The 15,331-nt window shown below is 49.8% G+C and overlaps 1 protein-coding gene across 1 annotated transcript; it reads right to left on the bottom strand.

The window, feature by feature from the left end:
• Positions 1-267: 267 nt before the first annotated feature.
• LOC141976564 (DELTA-thalatoxin-Avl1a-like) lies at positions 268-3,859 on the bottom strand. Its single transcript, XM_074937586.1, has 2 exons — positions 3,671-3,859; positions 268-1,009 (listed from the first exon to the last, which is right to left on the bottom strand). The coding sequence occupies exons 1-2, from the start codon at positions 3,775-3,777 to the stop codon at positions 496-498; spliced, it is 621 nt and encodes a 206-aa protein (XP_074793687.1). The 5' UTR covers positions 3,778-3,859; the 3' UTR covers positions 268-495.
• Positions 3,860-15,331: the final 11,472 nt, after the last annotated feature.

Below are 15,331 nucleotides of genomic sequence, written 5' to 3'. Positions count from 1 at the left end.
TCTGGAGTCACCCACTGCCTGCAATGGGGTCTGGGCCAGATTCTGATCTCAGTTCCCCGGGAGTCAATTCAGAGTCACCTACTGCGTGCAATGGGTTTACACCATTCTAAAAGGGCAGTGGATGAATCAGACATTATTTATGCCTGTTATGAATTCACTTTCCCACCTGCGGCTCACACAATGTGAACAACATGGAGCCAATTCAAAGCCAGGGTCACAAGATTGTCTTTGAGACGTTATTTATTTTATTAGAGATGATCTAGTTCAAGAGGAATTATCTGGGGGGAGTTTTCTGGACTGTATTATACAGGATATATGACTAATTGATCACAATGGTCCCTTCTGGCTTTAGACACCTCTTGCAGTGTCTATGCTCTTTCCAAGCACTATGATAAGTGAGGGCCAGTTCTGTCCCTAGGCAGGTTCCTGCACTAGCTGGTGTCTACGCAGTGGTGGGTTATTTCTGCCTGTAGATCGGGCCCATGCGGAGTCATTTCATGTCTTAGGCTGGATGTCAGTCGTAGCAGCAGTCCTTACTCTAGGAGTGTATCTTGTAGTAAATCGGTTCTTTGAGTAGGGAGGTGGGTTTCCTTTTTCCTCTACAAGCACTTTAATGACTGCTTTGGCAGCATTGGACATGGTGGCCATGACACGGATATTCCCTGCGGAGACCACAAGTGCTTCCTGGCATTGGCCCAGCTTGGCTTTCTTGAACGTTGTGCAGCTGTTGGCAGGCATATAATCGTACATCCTTGCATAGACTTCCTCCATGTCACCAAGGTGCTCTTTGCCTGGGCAGATCTCGAGGCCAAACTCAACATAGTGGAGGTTGTAGTCAAAGGGGTTGGAGAACATGATGGCAAGGGTGAAGGCATCTGAGTTGTACACCAGCAATCCCACGCTCCCACGAAAGCTGTACTGTCCCTTTGTGAACAGACAGCTCTCCTTGGATCCTGGCAGGATTCGGGGGGAAGGAGGCAGGAGGCTGTGGCCGCTGAAGCAGTAACTCCTGTGGGAAGAGAGGGATTGAGATGAGCATAGTCTGACTTCCATGGTGCAGTGCTAGCTACTTGGGAACAGCATGGGGGTGGTGGGAATCAAACAGGGAGGGGTTAGAAGAGGTTTGTGCACTGTATTTGCAAATATTTTAGGACTGAGGCAAACAAATGAAAATCTGTTGACTCTAATGGAGATGTGCCTGCTTAAACCCGGTGTTACTGGTGTCACAGATCCGAGCTGAGTGCCCCCACTCAGGTGCTCACTAGACAGCTGAGAGGCGAATCCTGGCCCCTGGATCTTGGGTGTTTTAAGCCTCTGGAGCCTGAAAGGAGTCCAGACACTGGTCTAGTCTTGGGGTCCCTCGGCACACTCCTGGGGTGCAGTCCCTCTATCTAGCACCCCCTTCTGAGAACTGTGCACATGCCTAGCCCTGGGTCTCAGTGCTGACCCTTCAGACGCCCCTGTTGCTTAGCACACCATCTCCCAGAACTCCACTTAGAAGTGAGAGCCTTCTGGTGACAGTCTAACTCTCTCAGGAGGCAGGCAGTAATTGTAAAGCAGAGAACACACTGAGGGTGTGTCTAGCTGCAGACAAACGTCCAAGGCAGCGCACGGGTCAACAGACTTGGGCTTGCAGGGCTCATGCTATGGTGCTAAAAGTAGCCTTATAAATGTTCTGGCTTGGTCTGGAGCTCAGGCTCTGAAGCCCTGGTAGGAGGGTGGGTCTCAGAGCTCCAGCCCCAGCCACAAGTTCAAAGTGCTATCTACACAGCTATTTTTAGAGCCATAGCGCAAGCCCCATGAGGGTTTTTTTGCAGTGTAGACGTACCCACAGACACTTTACACAGGATTCTACCATTGCTCTTTTATACTTAACAGGGAAAGCACATGGGAGTGCAGATCAGAGAGAACACAATAAACTTCCTGACCACAATGCCCCTGGCTAGATCACCCTTCCCTTGATGCCATCTGGGCTCAGGGAGGCAGACAGGGTCAAAGTGCACCTGAGGCATTAGCTGATCAGGCTGATGTAGTTACAGCACACGAGTTTCCTAGCCAGTGGAACACAAAGGAGTGATGCAGCCAATATCACATCTGACCATCTTTGATCACCCTAACCCAATGGATCAGGTACCTATTTCACAGCTGGGTGAATTGGTGGGGGGCTTTTTAGGGGGAGATCAAGCAAGTCTCAACCCCCCAAGGGCTGTTGTCAAGTACCTTAGCTACTCAGCTTTAGGACCCTGCCCACCAAATGTCTACCTTCTGGGTTGCTTCACCCTCATGGAGTCATCTTCCCTAGATTGTCTTCTTCCCCTTTGGCTGTCCATGCCCTTTTTATAAATTCTGCCCTCTTTGGCAGGTGACAACCTGCTCCACTTCTTATATAATCATAGAAATGTGGGGCCGGAAGGGACCTTGGGAAGTCATCAAGTCCAATCCTTTGCGCTAGACCATCCCTAATGGGGGTTTGTGCAACCTGTTCCAAAAAACCTCCAGTGACTGCAATTCCACAACTTCCATTGAAAGCCTATTCCAGAACTTAACTACCCTTATATTTAGAAAGTTTTCCTAATATCTACCCTAAACCTCCTTTGCTGCACATTAAGCTGATTGCTTCTTGCCCTACCTCAAACAGACATGGAGAACAATTGATCACCATCCTCTTTATAACAGCCCTTAACATATTTGCAGACTGTTATCTGGTCCCCCCTAGTCTTCTTTTCTCAGCACTAAACATGCCAACTTTTTTTAACTTTTCCTCACAGGTCAGGTTTCAGAGACTCTCTTCAGAAACTCTGTTGTATTCTTCATTTGCCACCAGCCTTTGAATCGCAGCACAACATGGAGGCAAAGGGACCATAGAGAAGGCAAAAGGATGCATTGGCAAAATGGAGTTTACAGCTTCATAAAGATATAGACAGAGTGGAGTGTGTTAATTGCTCCTTGTGTATAAAGAATCACATGGACTATTATTAGCCTTTTGCCCGGCTCATGAGCTGATACTCTGAGTCCCTTCGCTGTGGGTAAGAATTGGCTGGATAATAACGCTGCCAGGGAATTTCAGCTTCTGAGCTCAGCTTCCTTGGGGTAAATCTCAAGTCAGCCACTGGCTGCAATGTGGTCAGGGTCAGATTCTCATCTCAATTTCCATGTGTTAAATCTGGAGTCGCCCACCACCTGCAATGGGGTCAGGGTTGAACTCTGATCTCAGTTACCCTGGGGTAAATCTGGAGTCAACCACTGACTGCCATGGGGTCAGGGCCAGATTCTGATCTCAGTTCCCAGGTGGTAAATCTAGAGTCACCCACTGTCTGCAACGTGGTCAGGGCCAGATTCTGATCTGTCCCCCCAGAGTCTGCCCAGTGAGTGCATTGTAGTGACACCAGATTTACATCTTTGTAAAAGAAAACTGAATCTGGCTTCTTAGCTCTTGATTTCCCACCTTTCCTGCATTGAAAATCTTTCTCCATGTTGCATTCATTTCTGCATCAAAATTTCCAAACCATGGAGATTTTAATGAATTAGAGAGCTTTGGAGGAACAGGGAGTGGGGTAAGAATATTTTGGGGACAATGCTGAACTTGGGGACTCAGTATCTGGAAGAAGCAGGATATAGTATGCAGAGAGCCTGTGGGTGCTCTGAGGCAGGTGCTGCAGGGGGTGTTTACCTGGGGGAATGGAGGGTCACATCCCGTGATTCGTTGGTTATCTCAATTTCCACACTCCTCTCGAAGTAAGTCTCCAGGCTGTCTTGCATTCCAGCCTGGGTGTTCATCGTGCTGGAGACTGGTACGCTGCTTCTGAGGGGCAGCTGATTCTGATGGTTTGGGCAGGAAGTCGGGAGAAGGAAACTTTGACCATTCAGTGTGTGTAAAGATAAACAAGCTTCCAGATAGCACATGAGCAAAGTCCATCAACTTGGTGAAGTATATTTGTGTATACAATTAAGACACTCCACTATGATATGAAAAAGCAAAAATCAAACTGAAAGGGCATCCCTATAGATACAAGAATTCAGATATTGCTGCCGGGAATGTTTTCACTGCAGGCTCATACCTGTTGCAATTTCATGTCACCTTTCTGATGTTAATGTCTGAGGTGGATGGAATCAATCTGGGTCTAGAAAATTATTAATCTGACACATGACCTGACCAGGCAAGAAACCTTCCTACTAGTGGCTACTACTTGCCTTCTAGTCATTGCACCTGTCTCTCTCTGAGGAAAACAGAAAGCAAAGGGTGTGCTTGATTGGCTGGTGTCATAAATATAAAGGGAAGGGTACCCACCCTTCTGTATACAGTGCTATAAAATCCCTCCTGGCCAAAGGCAAAACCCTTTCACCTGTAAAGGGTTAAGAAGCTAAAGTAACCTCGCTGGCACCTGACCAAAATGACCAATGAGGAGACAAGATACTTCCAAAGCTGGAGGGCGGGGCGGGAACAAAGGGCCTGTCTGTCTGTCTGTGTGATGCTTTTGCCAGGAACAGATCAGGAATGCAGCTCAGAACTCCTGTAAAAAGTTAGTAAGTAATCTAGCTAGAAATGTGTTAGATTTTCTTTTGTTTAATGGCTGGTAAAATAGGCTGTGCTGAATGGAATGTTTTTTTGTGTCTGGTTTTGTGTCTTTTTGTAATTTAAGGTTTTGCCTAGAGGGATTGTCTGTGTTTTGAATCTGATTACCCTGTAAGCTATTTACCATCCTGATTTTACAGAGGTGATTCTTTTACCTTTTCTTTAATTAAAATTCTTCTTTTAAGAACCTGATTGTTTTTCATTGTTCTTAAGATCCAAGGGTTTGGGTCTGTGTTCACCTGTACAAATTGGTGAGGATTTTTATCAAGCCTTCCCCAGGAAAGGGGGTGTAGGGCTTAGGGGATATTTTGGAGGGAAGACGTCTCCAAGTGGGCTCTTTCTCTGTTCTTTAACACGCTTGGTGGTGGCAGCATAGGGTTCAAGGAGAAGGCAAAGTTTGTACCTTGAGGAAGTTTTAACCTAAGCTGGTAAGAATAAGCTTAGGGGGTCTTTCATGCAGGTCCCCACATCTGTACCCTAGAGTTTAGAGTGGGGAAGGAACCTTGACAGCTGGTTGTCAAGAATAATATTTTATGAAGAATAATTCAGGACAAGATGCAGGAAGAATGAATAAACAACATTAAAGAACTAAACCAGGGATCGGCAACTTTTGGCACGCGGCCCATCAGGGAAATCCGCTGGAAGGCCGGGACGGTTTGTTTACCTGCAGCGTCCACAGGTTCGGCCGATTGCAACTCTCTCTGGCTGCAGTTCGCTGTTCCAGGCCAATGGGGGCTGCGGAAAGTGGGATGGGCTGAGGGATGTGCTGGCTGCCGCTTCCCACAGCCCCCATTGGCCTGGAACAGCAAACCGCAGCGCGTGGGAGCTGTGATCGGCCACACCTGTGGACGCTGCAGGTAAACAAACTGGCCCAGCCCGCCAGTGGATTTCTCTGACAGGCAGCGTGCCAAAGATTGCCGATCCCCGAACTAAACAAAAGATTTCCCCCTATATGGCTGTACAAGCGTACTCCATGTCCCCCTAGTTTGGAGGCCTCTCATCTGGCCAAGTGTGAAGTGCATGGGGAACGTAGATTCACCCACCCTTATATTACAAGAAAAAGGGGGCATTCAGTGAGGCTGAAAGGGGAGAGATTTAAAACCAATCAAAAGTTTCTATATACACACACAAAGCACTCACGCAGGCACATTTCAGAAGGGCGGTAGCAGAACACCCCGATAAACACATCCCCCAGAGATAACAGGAACACGCTGACCCATCTTAAGGCTAAGGTCAGGATGACAGCATGATGAATAGAGATGTTCTGATCGCACCTACAGGTACAAGGCAATGAGTGGCTTCCTAATACCTCACGGATGATAGGTAACTTGTTTGCAGTGGTGTATAAAGATGTGTCACAGAGGGAGTGTCTTTGTCTGGCCTAGGGGATAGTGGAGAGTCCCGCCACTAACTGAGCCGGTCCATTGTGACCAGCACACATGTGTCAGTGTAGTTGTAACCATTGATCCGAGGCATTAGCACCCTGCTTCGTCGGCAATAAACTGAGCAGGTGCCTTCGCTAGGAGCCAAGTCTGTGGATTTATTGGGTCACTCCATCAGGGCCTGGGTCTCTGCTCTCTGCACAGAGCTGGGACACACGCTGAAAGAGCACACGCAGCCAAACCTCTGATGATGGGGAATGGGACATGAGTCCTTTCCCCTCTAGGGGCCATACAAGTGATAAGGCCCAACACCTCCTCTAACCGCCACAGCCCCTCTGGCCCACCCCCTCAGGTGAGTGGTACAACCCAACTGTCCCTCCAACTGTCACAGCCCCTCTGGCCCACCCCCTCAGGTGAGTGGTACAGCCCGACGGTCCTTCCCGCTGCCACAGCCCCTCTGGTCCACCCCCGCAGGTGAGTGGTACAGCCCGACGGTCCCTCCAGCTGCCACAGCCCCTCTGGCCCACCCCTCCAGGTGAGTGGTACAGCCCGACGGTCCCTCCAGCGGCCACAGCCCCTCTGGGCCACCCCCTCAGGTGAGTGGTACAGCCCGACGGTCCCTCCAGCGGCCACAGGCCCTCTGGGCCACCCCCGCAGGTGAGTGGTACAGCCCGACGGTCCCTCCAGCGGCCCCAGCCCCCAGGTGAGTGGCCCGGCGGGAGCGGCCATGTCGCTAACGCTGGGCCCAGCACGGCCTGACCCCGGAGACGCTGCCACTGGGCGGGGGCAGCGAGGGGCCGGAAGGGGACGGGGGCGCAGGGGCAGCGACCCTTGTTCAGTTCAGCACGTTGCCGTGGAAGCCGGGAGCCAGCCAGTCGGGGGCCGGGGCAGGGCTCAGGGAGCTGGGGGGACTCCGCCATAGTGGGGGGAGCATGATGGGCCCCTGCTCAGGGCCCCACAAGCCCTAGGGCCTCCAAGCCTCTCAGGGGCCAGGGGCTGCCCCGAGGGGGGCTTCCACCTCTTCGCTGCCCCCACCTGCTCCTCTTCTTCCCTGGGGCTCGGCCAGCTGGAGCGATGCCCTCGGGGCCTGCAGCGCCCACATCGCTGGGGGGGGGGGTGCTTCATGCTGGCAGGGAAGGGGGAGAGCCAGGGGCAGATCTGCTGGCATAACGCAGCCTAGCTCAAGTCACGGTCCGTGCTCTGCCGAGATCCATAGGGGCTCTCCATCTCTGTGTGTGTGTGTGTCTCCGTTCCCAGCAGCAACACAAACAACAGCCCCTGGCAATGACCTCCACAGTAAGTCACGGGAGAAGGGAGAGTTGGGGGCACCCAGAGCCCATGGCCTGCGGGGGGGAGGAATGGGAGGTGCACAGAGTACCTGGCTGGGGAGGAAGGGCAACACCAACTCTCTGAGCTAAAAGAGGAGCTGTCAGTTCCTCCCAGGGCTGGGTTTACGGCACGCAGCTGAGACGCGAGTCTCTCCACTGGAGGGAGTGGTGCACACAGGCTAACTCATGATCCTGTAACAAGGAGGTGACACAGCTGATAAAAGTGGCTGTTCCAGGTGTTTCCTAAATTTATTTAAAATAAGTCCTGTTCAGAATGTGCCCTGCCATTAAACGACAGTCAGGATATTTGCTGCTAGCACAGCCCTCCCCACCCCGAAGGATAGTCACAGCCATCCAGCGCGTGCCCCTCACACGCACTAGTGCAAGAGACAGGGAGGGTGGAACGTTTGCATGCTAGGAGGTGAAGTTTCCATCTCCCCAATCCAGGCCAGCCTCCCCTGCAGCCCTGTCTTGCTGGCATCCTCCTAGTCAGTACATCTCTCGCTGAGGTCTGTGGGTGCCCACAAAACGTGAGACGTTTGTGAATGAAACAATGTGAAAGGGAGTGACGATGGAGACTGAGAAGCAAAGGGAGCTGAACCAAGGACACCATGGAATTAGTTAAATCATTACAGTGATAATCCTCCTGGCAACCCCCCCCCCGCCTCCCCCCGCCCCCTGAGGCACAGAGTCCTGCTCACACTCTAACCGCTTTCTCCAATAATCCCCACATACATCTCAGCAGCTGCAGAGCACACTCTCCCTATGGCACAGGGAGGCATCTGGGGAGCAGAGGAATCTCAGCTCTGAAAATACTGGACAAATCCTACAGCAATAGCAGGGACTTCGGAAGCATCATTTCTGATTCCCAGATGCAGGACAGTTTGACAGTGGCTCTTGGAGAGCGACAGGCCAGAGCCACAAAAGTAGACCCAGACTCAAACAGGCCAGATTTTAAGCTGTCCGGTCTCTGTTCTGGGCCAGTGGAGATTTAAGATCTCGTTTTAGATTCCAGAACCCCCTCCTCACAGCTGAACCATGCTGCAATCCACGCATCCTGCTTCCATGTAACTGTACAGCTCATGCCCCCAGTCCATTGCTTTGCCTGGGAAAATCAGTGAGTCCAGCCAATAGGCAGATTCACCTCGAAGGGAAAGAAAGGATTGTATTTTGCAAAGTCTGAAGAGAATGGCTTAAGCTGCCTTTGAGCGACAGATCATGACAAATTTCCTCCTGCTCGCAGATAGACAATCTACGCATGATTTAGGTCACAAACAGTATCCTACTCTGAGGATGATTTTTGCCCATCCTTGTAGCACCACATGATTCTGGGATTTCACCATTTAGAGGCCAATTATCAGCCAGAGATGGGATTCCCCTATCTCCCCCTGCCAATTTCAAGGAAGTGGAACATTTTTCTGGATACTAGTAATGAAAGATGTCCAAGGTTTCTTTGTGTCCTTGAGTCTGGGGGGTGGACTCAGACTTATGTTTTCAGGCTGACCAGAGACATTGCTGCCAGAATTACCCAGCTGAATGTCTGAGCAGAACCACCCATAAATGACAGTTACTCACTGGCATATATAACCGACTCCTCTCCCATCGCTGGGTCTTCTTCAGGCTGCCCCTTGCTGCCATTGCCAGTTCTCAGTGGCTCAGGGAGGGTGGAGGCTCCTTTCTTCAGGATGCAGGTGATGGTCAGGGCAGACACCAGCAGGAGCAGAACCAGGGCAGAGCGGAGAAGCCAGACTCCAAGGGACATACCAGGCCCTGGGGTGTGGGAGGAAAGGCAGAGGTAGGGCTGTGCCATAGGTTTTAACACCAGAAGGGACCACTGTGATCACCTTGTCTGCCTTCTTACATAAAACAGGCCACAGGATGCCCCTGAACTAATTCCTATTTGAACAGGCAGCTGGGGGGCTGGGAGGGTGGGAATATTCTGCCCAGTGACACAGATTGATGGGGAAACTAGTATTGAGAGCATGTGCTGTTTGGCTACATTTGGGCCCTGAAGAGTGTTGAGCACCCCCTGAGAAACTCTGGGAGCTCTCCTATCCCACTGACATCTCAACACCTTGTGGGACCTGCCCAGCGACTCTCAGCGTTGGTATTCCCTTAGACATTGGGGATTGAAGCAAAAAAGAACTTTGGGCCAGGAAGTGAGGAGAATCCTGTGTCCAGCTGAAAGCACATGCCAGGATTTCAGGCTGAAGGAAGGCAAATGGATTCACCCCACCTGGAATTCATACCCAGCATTAACTCCCGGACTGCTGAGAAAGTGCCGAGAGAGAGAATGGACAGGGCCTCAGTTTTAGCTCTCAGCAGGAAAGACCCAGCTCAGGACAGTCTGGGACATCAGAGTCAGGGCTGATTCAGAGGGGGAATGACCCCTGTTGAGTAACACATGCTGCTCTACTCCCTGCAGCACGGTACTCACCACACAGTGCCATATGTGTCATGGGTGAGGGTTACCTGAGCACACAACACCGGCATCTTCTCTGTGGTTACAGTTATGGTCTCCCCAAGACCCACTCCAGCATTCCGTGAGGGCAGCTTCTCTCCCTGTGCAGTAACCTCAGCTAGCCAGATGGGGTCAGACCCTTCTCCAGACTCAGCCCACCCTGGGGCTAACAACGCCATCCCACAACCCCGCTGCGTGCACACAACTCAGCCCACCCTGGGGCTAACAACACCATCCCACAACCCAGCTGCCTGCACACAACTCCAGCATTGTTTATGTCCCAGTCAACATCACACACGCTTCCCCACTGCTGGTTGTGAAGCACCTCGACTTTCCCAGCGCAGTGACTTGAGCCATTCACCAGTCGGAGCTGAGCTTGCTCTGAAATGGTCAAACCTACAAGTGAACCATGGGAATAAAGACATAGAGAAGGGGAGATTAGGTCTGACCCATGAATGTCCTTTCTAGCATCCTTTATATTCACATATGTTTACAGTGGGATGTTCCCTATCTCCTGAGGACCTGGAGCTGACCAGCTCTTTGCCCTGAGGTAGGGCTTAGAATATACATTTCAACAGCTGAAAATCCTAACTGTATAAAGGTAATGAGTTCTGTTCAGCTCAGACTATTTGCAGCAAGGGCTTCACAAAAAATATGAAGATTTCCCAGTTGAACATATACCTTCCTTTCAAATTGCCTAAGCTATTTGTAGAAACTCTACCCATAATTCCATCCTTCACAGGTGGGTGAGGCTGTGTGTGACCCGCACTATACATGGATTGCACTAGAGCAGTTGAAACCACTTCAAAAACCAATTTATTGAACCTGTGCAAACCCCATGTAGATGTTCTCATTTTGAATTTGGCAGTTTTGAGATTAGCTTCCCCCTGCCAGAACAGGAACAAACAGAACCAAGATAAGTGTAGACACGCCAGCTGGCATGGTTTTCACTCAGCTTGCAAACAGCACTTTAGTTAACCCAGTGCGGGTTTGCGCCCCACTCCTCCTGTTAGGAGGAGGTTCCAGAACCTGCCTCCTCCTCTTTCATTTTCTGTAGCTCTTCACCCTCTCTGGTGTCCTCCCTCCCCCGCACAATGTATTTATAGAGAGCATTCAGATCCCCTCTCAGCCTGCGATTCACCATGCTGAACAAGTCAAGCTCTTCCAGTCCCCTCTCATAAGACTGTCCTCCAACCCCTGGTCATCCTAGCAGCTCTTCTCTGCACTTGGTCCAGCCTGAATTCATATTTCTAGTACATGGCTGACCAGAGTCGTGAACAGTTTTCCAGATGAGGCCTTCCCAGCGCCTTGTACTATGGCATTAACCCTTCCCTCTCTCGACTGGAAATACCTCTGCTTTGACCCCCAGCCCCACACCCGCCCCTTCTGCAGCTGTGAAGCTCTTCACCCAGGGGAGCAGCTTCAAGGAATTTTTACTCCCCCCCCCCCCCCCCCAGCACACACAACCAACCTCCTTTCCCAGGCCTAGTTGTGCAGTTTTTTTGGTAGGGGGAGCACAGTCATTCTTAGCTGCTGGACTATTCCTGCTCCCCCGTGCATTCTTGGTCATCTCTTCCATCCCAGAACTGGAAATCAAACCCAGGAATCCAGGCTCCCAGCCCCCCTGCTCTAATCGCTAGACCCCATTCCCCTACCAGAGCCAGTGATAGAATCCAGGAGTCTGGGCTTCCAGCCTCCCATGCTCTAACCCACTAGACCCTACTTCCCTCCGCCCCCCCCAACCCACTAGACCCCACTTCCCTCCAGTCCCCTCCCCACTCTAACTCACTAGACCCCACTTCCTCCCAAGAGCTGGGGACAGAATCCAGGAGTCCCGACTCCCAGCACCCCTTGCTCTAACCACTAGACTCCACTCCCCCCCCCCCCAACATTAGGAATAAACCCAGGTGGCTGGATTCCCAGGGAAATCCAACACCTAAGTCTTCAAAAGTCTCTGGAGTAAAAGATGTCAGAGAAACATTATTTATGAGGCTTTTAAAATCTCTGTGCAGCCGAACACCTGGAGAAAAGGGCACTCACCCCAGAGCCAGCCCAGCAGGGCGAGCAGCACTGTGTTACCAGTCCCATAACCCCTGGCGACCATCTCCAGAGCCCTCGCTGTGAGCTGCGTGGCCCCCCAGTGAGGATTGCTCAGTGGGGAAGGGAGGGCCTGGTTCTGGGCTTCTCCAATCAGTGGGTTTCACTTCTCAGGCTGGCCAAAGCTGCAGCTGCTGTTTTCCTGCATGAGATGCTTGATGCGCCAGACTCGCGAGTACAGGAAGGGGTGTGAGGAGGCACCTGTGCAGAGCCCAGGGGGGTATGAAATGAGTCTCCTGGCAAGACCCTGCACCCCATGGCAACTGCTACAATTCATGCCCCATGCATCTCACTGCAGGGACAGCCTCAGGCACCATCTGGCGGGGCTTAGCTTGGTAAACGTCGCCCACTCCCATCTTCCCCTCTCTGCATCTGCTTGCAGCCCCCCCGCATGCGCTGCATAATCTCTCCCCCTATCTCTGCACCTGCTGGTGCCCCCCAGTCCTTCCCGCTGCCTCTGCACCTGCTCCTCCCAACCAAGGGGGCAGATGGTCAGTGTTTCACTCATGCTGTCATGCAAACCCTGTCCTGGCAGGGACTCGAGGAGCGAGGAAAGAGTTCCTGGCTGACTGCTGGGTGCTGAGGCTGAAGCAAGCAGTTGTCTGCAGGGCCTGGAAGCTGGAGAATAGCTTCTGGCTGGCTGCCAGGGCTCAACTAAGATGAGCTATGGGGAAGTGGCCCAAGGAAATGTAGAGCAGCAATTAGTTAAGGGGCGCACCACAAGGCTGCTATACTTCAAGGATCCCTGGTTTTGGACCCAAAGCAGTGGGTGGGACCAGGTCCCCTACCAGCCTCTGGGGGAAGTGGCTATGCCCTAAGGAAGGGAATTAGAATGGTGGCACCGCAGGGAAGGGGGCTGCCCTGGGACTGGCTCAGCGGGGAGCTGTGGTCAGTGAACTGAGTCCAAGAGGGGTGGCGCAAGTAGAGGCAAGGAGTCCCAGGGAAGAAGCCCTTGGGGAGCTGCTCAATTCCAGAGTAGGAACCTTGCAACCTAGCCAGACCGAGCGAGGGTACCGTGATGGGCCCCGTTGTGTTGCTTAAAGACTGAGCCCAGGGAGGGATATAGGAAGATGCACCAGCTGAAGGGGGACTGAGATAGGCCACCATTGGACTAATTAGGGGTGTCAGCCCAGGAAGGGTTAGAGGTTGATACCAGTGGAGAGGGTATCATGACGGGCCCTATTGGACTGTTAAAGACTGAGCCCAGGGAGAGCTGCAGGACATTTTGGATTGTGTACCCCAGAAGAGGTTTGTTTGTTTCGCACACAGACTTGGCTCACTGAAGACCTGCCTGACAAGTGCAGCAGCCAATGGGGGCACCATGAGCTGAGAAAAACTGCTGGCACCCACGCACTTGACCAGAGGGTGCTTGCGAGAGGTGGGTGCCAGCCTGTTACAGTGGTACCAGAAGTGGAGATCATTACAGAGACATTCAAGAAAGTTTTTTAAAAGGCACAGAGAGAAGAGAAAAGCATTTCACACCACAGATTGTCACCAACCAAACTGCAGAACCCCCTGCTCTGGAGTCTTATAGCAAACCACCCATCACTGGTGAGCCAATCAGAAGGGATTCTTTAACCACGTGATTTTTTTTGTGGAATCACACGTCACTGAACAGTAAATTGCATCACAGTTTCCTAAACCAATCAGAAGGATTTTCTAACCCCATGGATTTTGACGGAATTATTCAGCAGAGCATATTAAATTGTAAATTAAAGATAAAATACCAATTCCAATGAGTATGTATGTAGGTTTCTTTATCAATTTTTTTACAATACCTATGTAAATTCAGCAGTTAACCTTATTTGTTTCTTAATTTGGACCGGGAATAAAATGTCCTCTTTCTCCATAATTCTTTTAGCATTTGTCTTTAAAAACTGGTAGGCTGACCCTAATGGAATTACATGCCTAAATTTTATTCCAATTTCCCTTATTCCATATACTCAAATAATGTATTTCTTCCTAAGCTTTTATATTTATTGGAAATTAGCACCTATTGGTTTAAGATGTATTAGGGGCCACTTAATTTTTGTAAAGTTTTTGACAAACAGATACATTTTAAAAAAAAGTAGGAAAACATGCAACACACACCCATCACTCCCAACCCCAAATAAGTGTATGTTCAAGCCAGCTTGTTCACTCTTTATAGATAACCCCTTTAAACATACATTCAAAGTAGTTTTATATTATTTTATAGATGTGTCTTTCTCACACACGCTTGTTTTTCAGCATTGTTTCATATAAAACACACACAATACCTCGCTCAAAGGAAATCTAATGGTGAAAATTCATTAATATGTCCATTCGTGAGAGAAAATGCAGGCCTAGTTTTAGCTACTTTTTTATTCCTCTGTCCTCAAACTATGCCCTTTTTGGTAAGATCTGAAATGTGGATTAATTAAAGTTGTGTGTACTAAGTAAAATAAAAACAGCAATGGAATATTTGGGAACCCTATATGTTAGTATTTGAGAGACAATAGCTACAAACAACATTTTATTCTTAAGATTTAGCAGTAAATATTTTGCATTAATAACGTATTTGGCACATTTAGCAACATACACAAAAGAGATTAACAATCACTAAACACTTAGATATGCGCACACACACACTGGTACACAGAGTTATCTGATAATCAGAGCGATCTGAAAAACCGTTAAATTTTTTCATTTTATTTATCATCACACTGAAGCAGCACCAAGGTATTAATGTTCTCTCTCTAATAAAAAAAAAATATTGTATCATGTCACGCTGTCTGGAGTGGCTCACGACTGTGAATGCTACCTCAGGGCAGACTGCCAGAAAACAGGGCAGACACCCCAAGCTGGTGGCGTGTTCTATAATTAGTTTTCACCAAACCAATAACAAATGTGAACTCCTGGATCACTATACCAGTCGTGCCATGGAGTCACAGACAGTTCCCTTAGACTCTCCAGCCTATCTTGCCACCCAGACAAACTGGACTTTGTGATAAAACAGTCACTTAATCCAAAAATCACAAATATTTTAGGTTACTCCCAGTCCCAAGAGGCCAGTCACTCACCCAGATCAGTTGGTATCCTAGATCTTACACCAAAGACAATGCTGGCAGCCAATTCTATAGTAAACTAACTAAAGTTTTATTAGCAAAGAAAAGGAAATGACAGTTATTGAGAGGTTAAAGCAGGTAAAATATAATAAGAGGTGAATCACAGTCTATAATTCCAAATGGTGGCAGAGATGTAATAACCAGCCAGTTTCCCAAAAGGATCTCGGGGCTACCCAAATTAACTCTGGTTATTCCAGCTGTTAGAATCCAAACAGCCCAGAGATGAAGGATCTTTCCCTAACTCCATACTTATAGCTTCTTCTCACAGCAAGCAAACTCACAGGGTCACTACCCATGAGGGCTCTTCCTTTGATTACACAGAGTGAGGAATGCACTTAGCATCTTTGACCTCTGATCACCACACACAATGATCACTTGCCTTAAAATTAGCACTTTTCTGTTAA

Source organism: Natator depressus, chromosome 23 (assembly GCF_965152275.1).
Source record: "Natator depressus isolate rNatDep1 chromosome 23, rNatDep2.hap1, whole genome shotgun sequence".
Taxonomy (NCBI): Eukaryota; Metazoa; Chordata; order Testudines; family Cheloniidae; genus Natator; species Natator depressus.
Note: the sequence above shows the minus strand (reverse complement) of the source record. Positions and strands in the feature narration are given on the sequence as shown.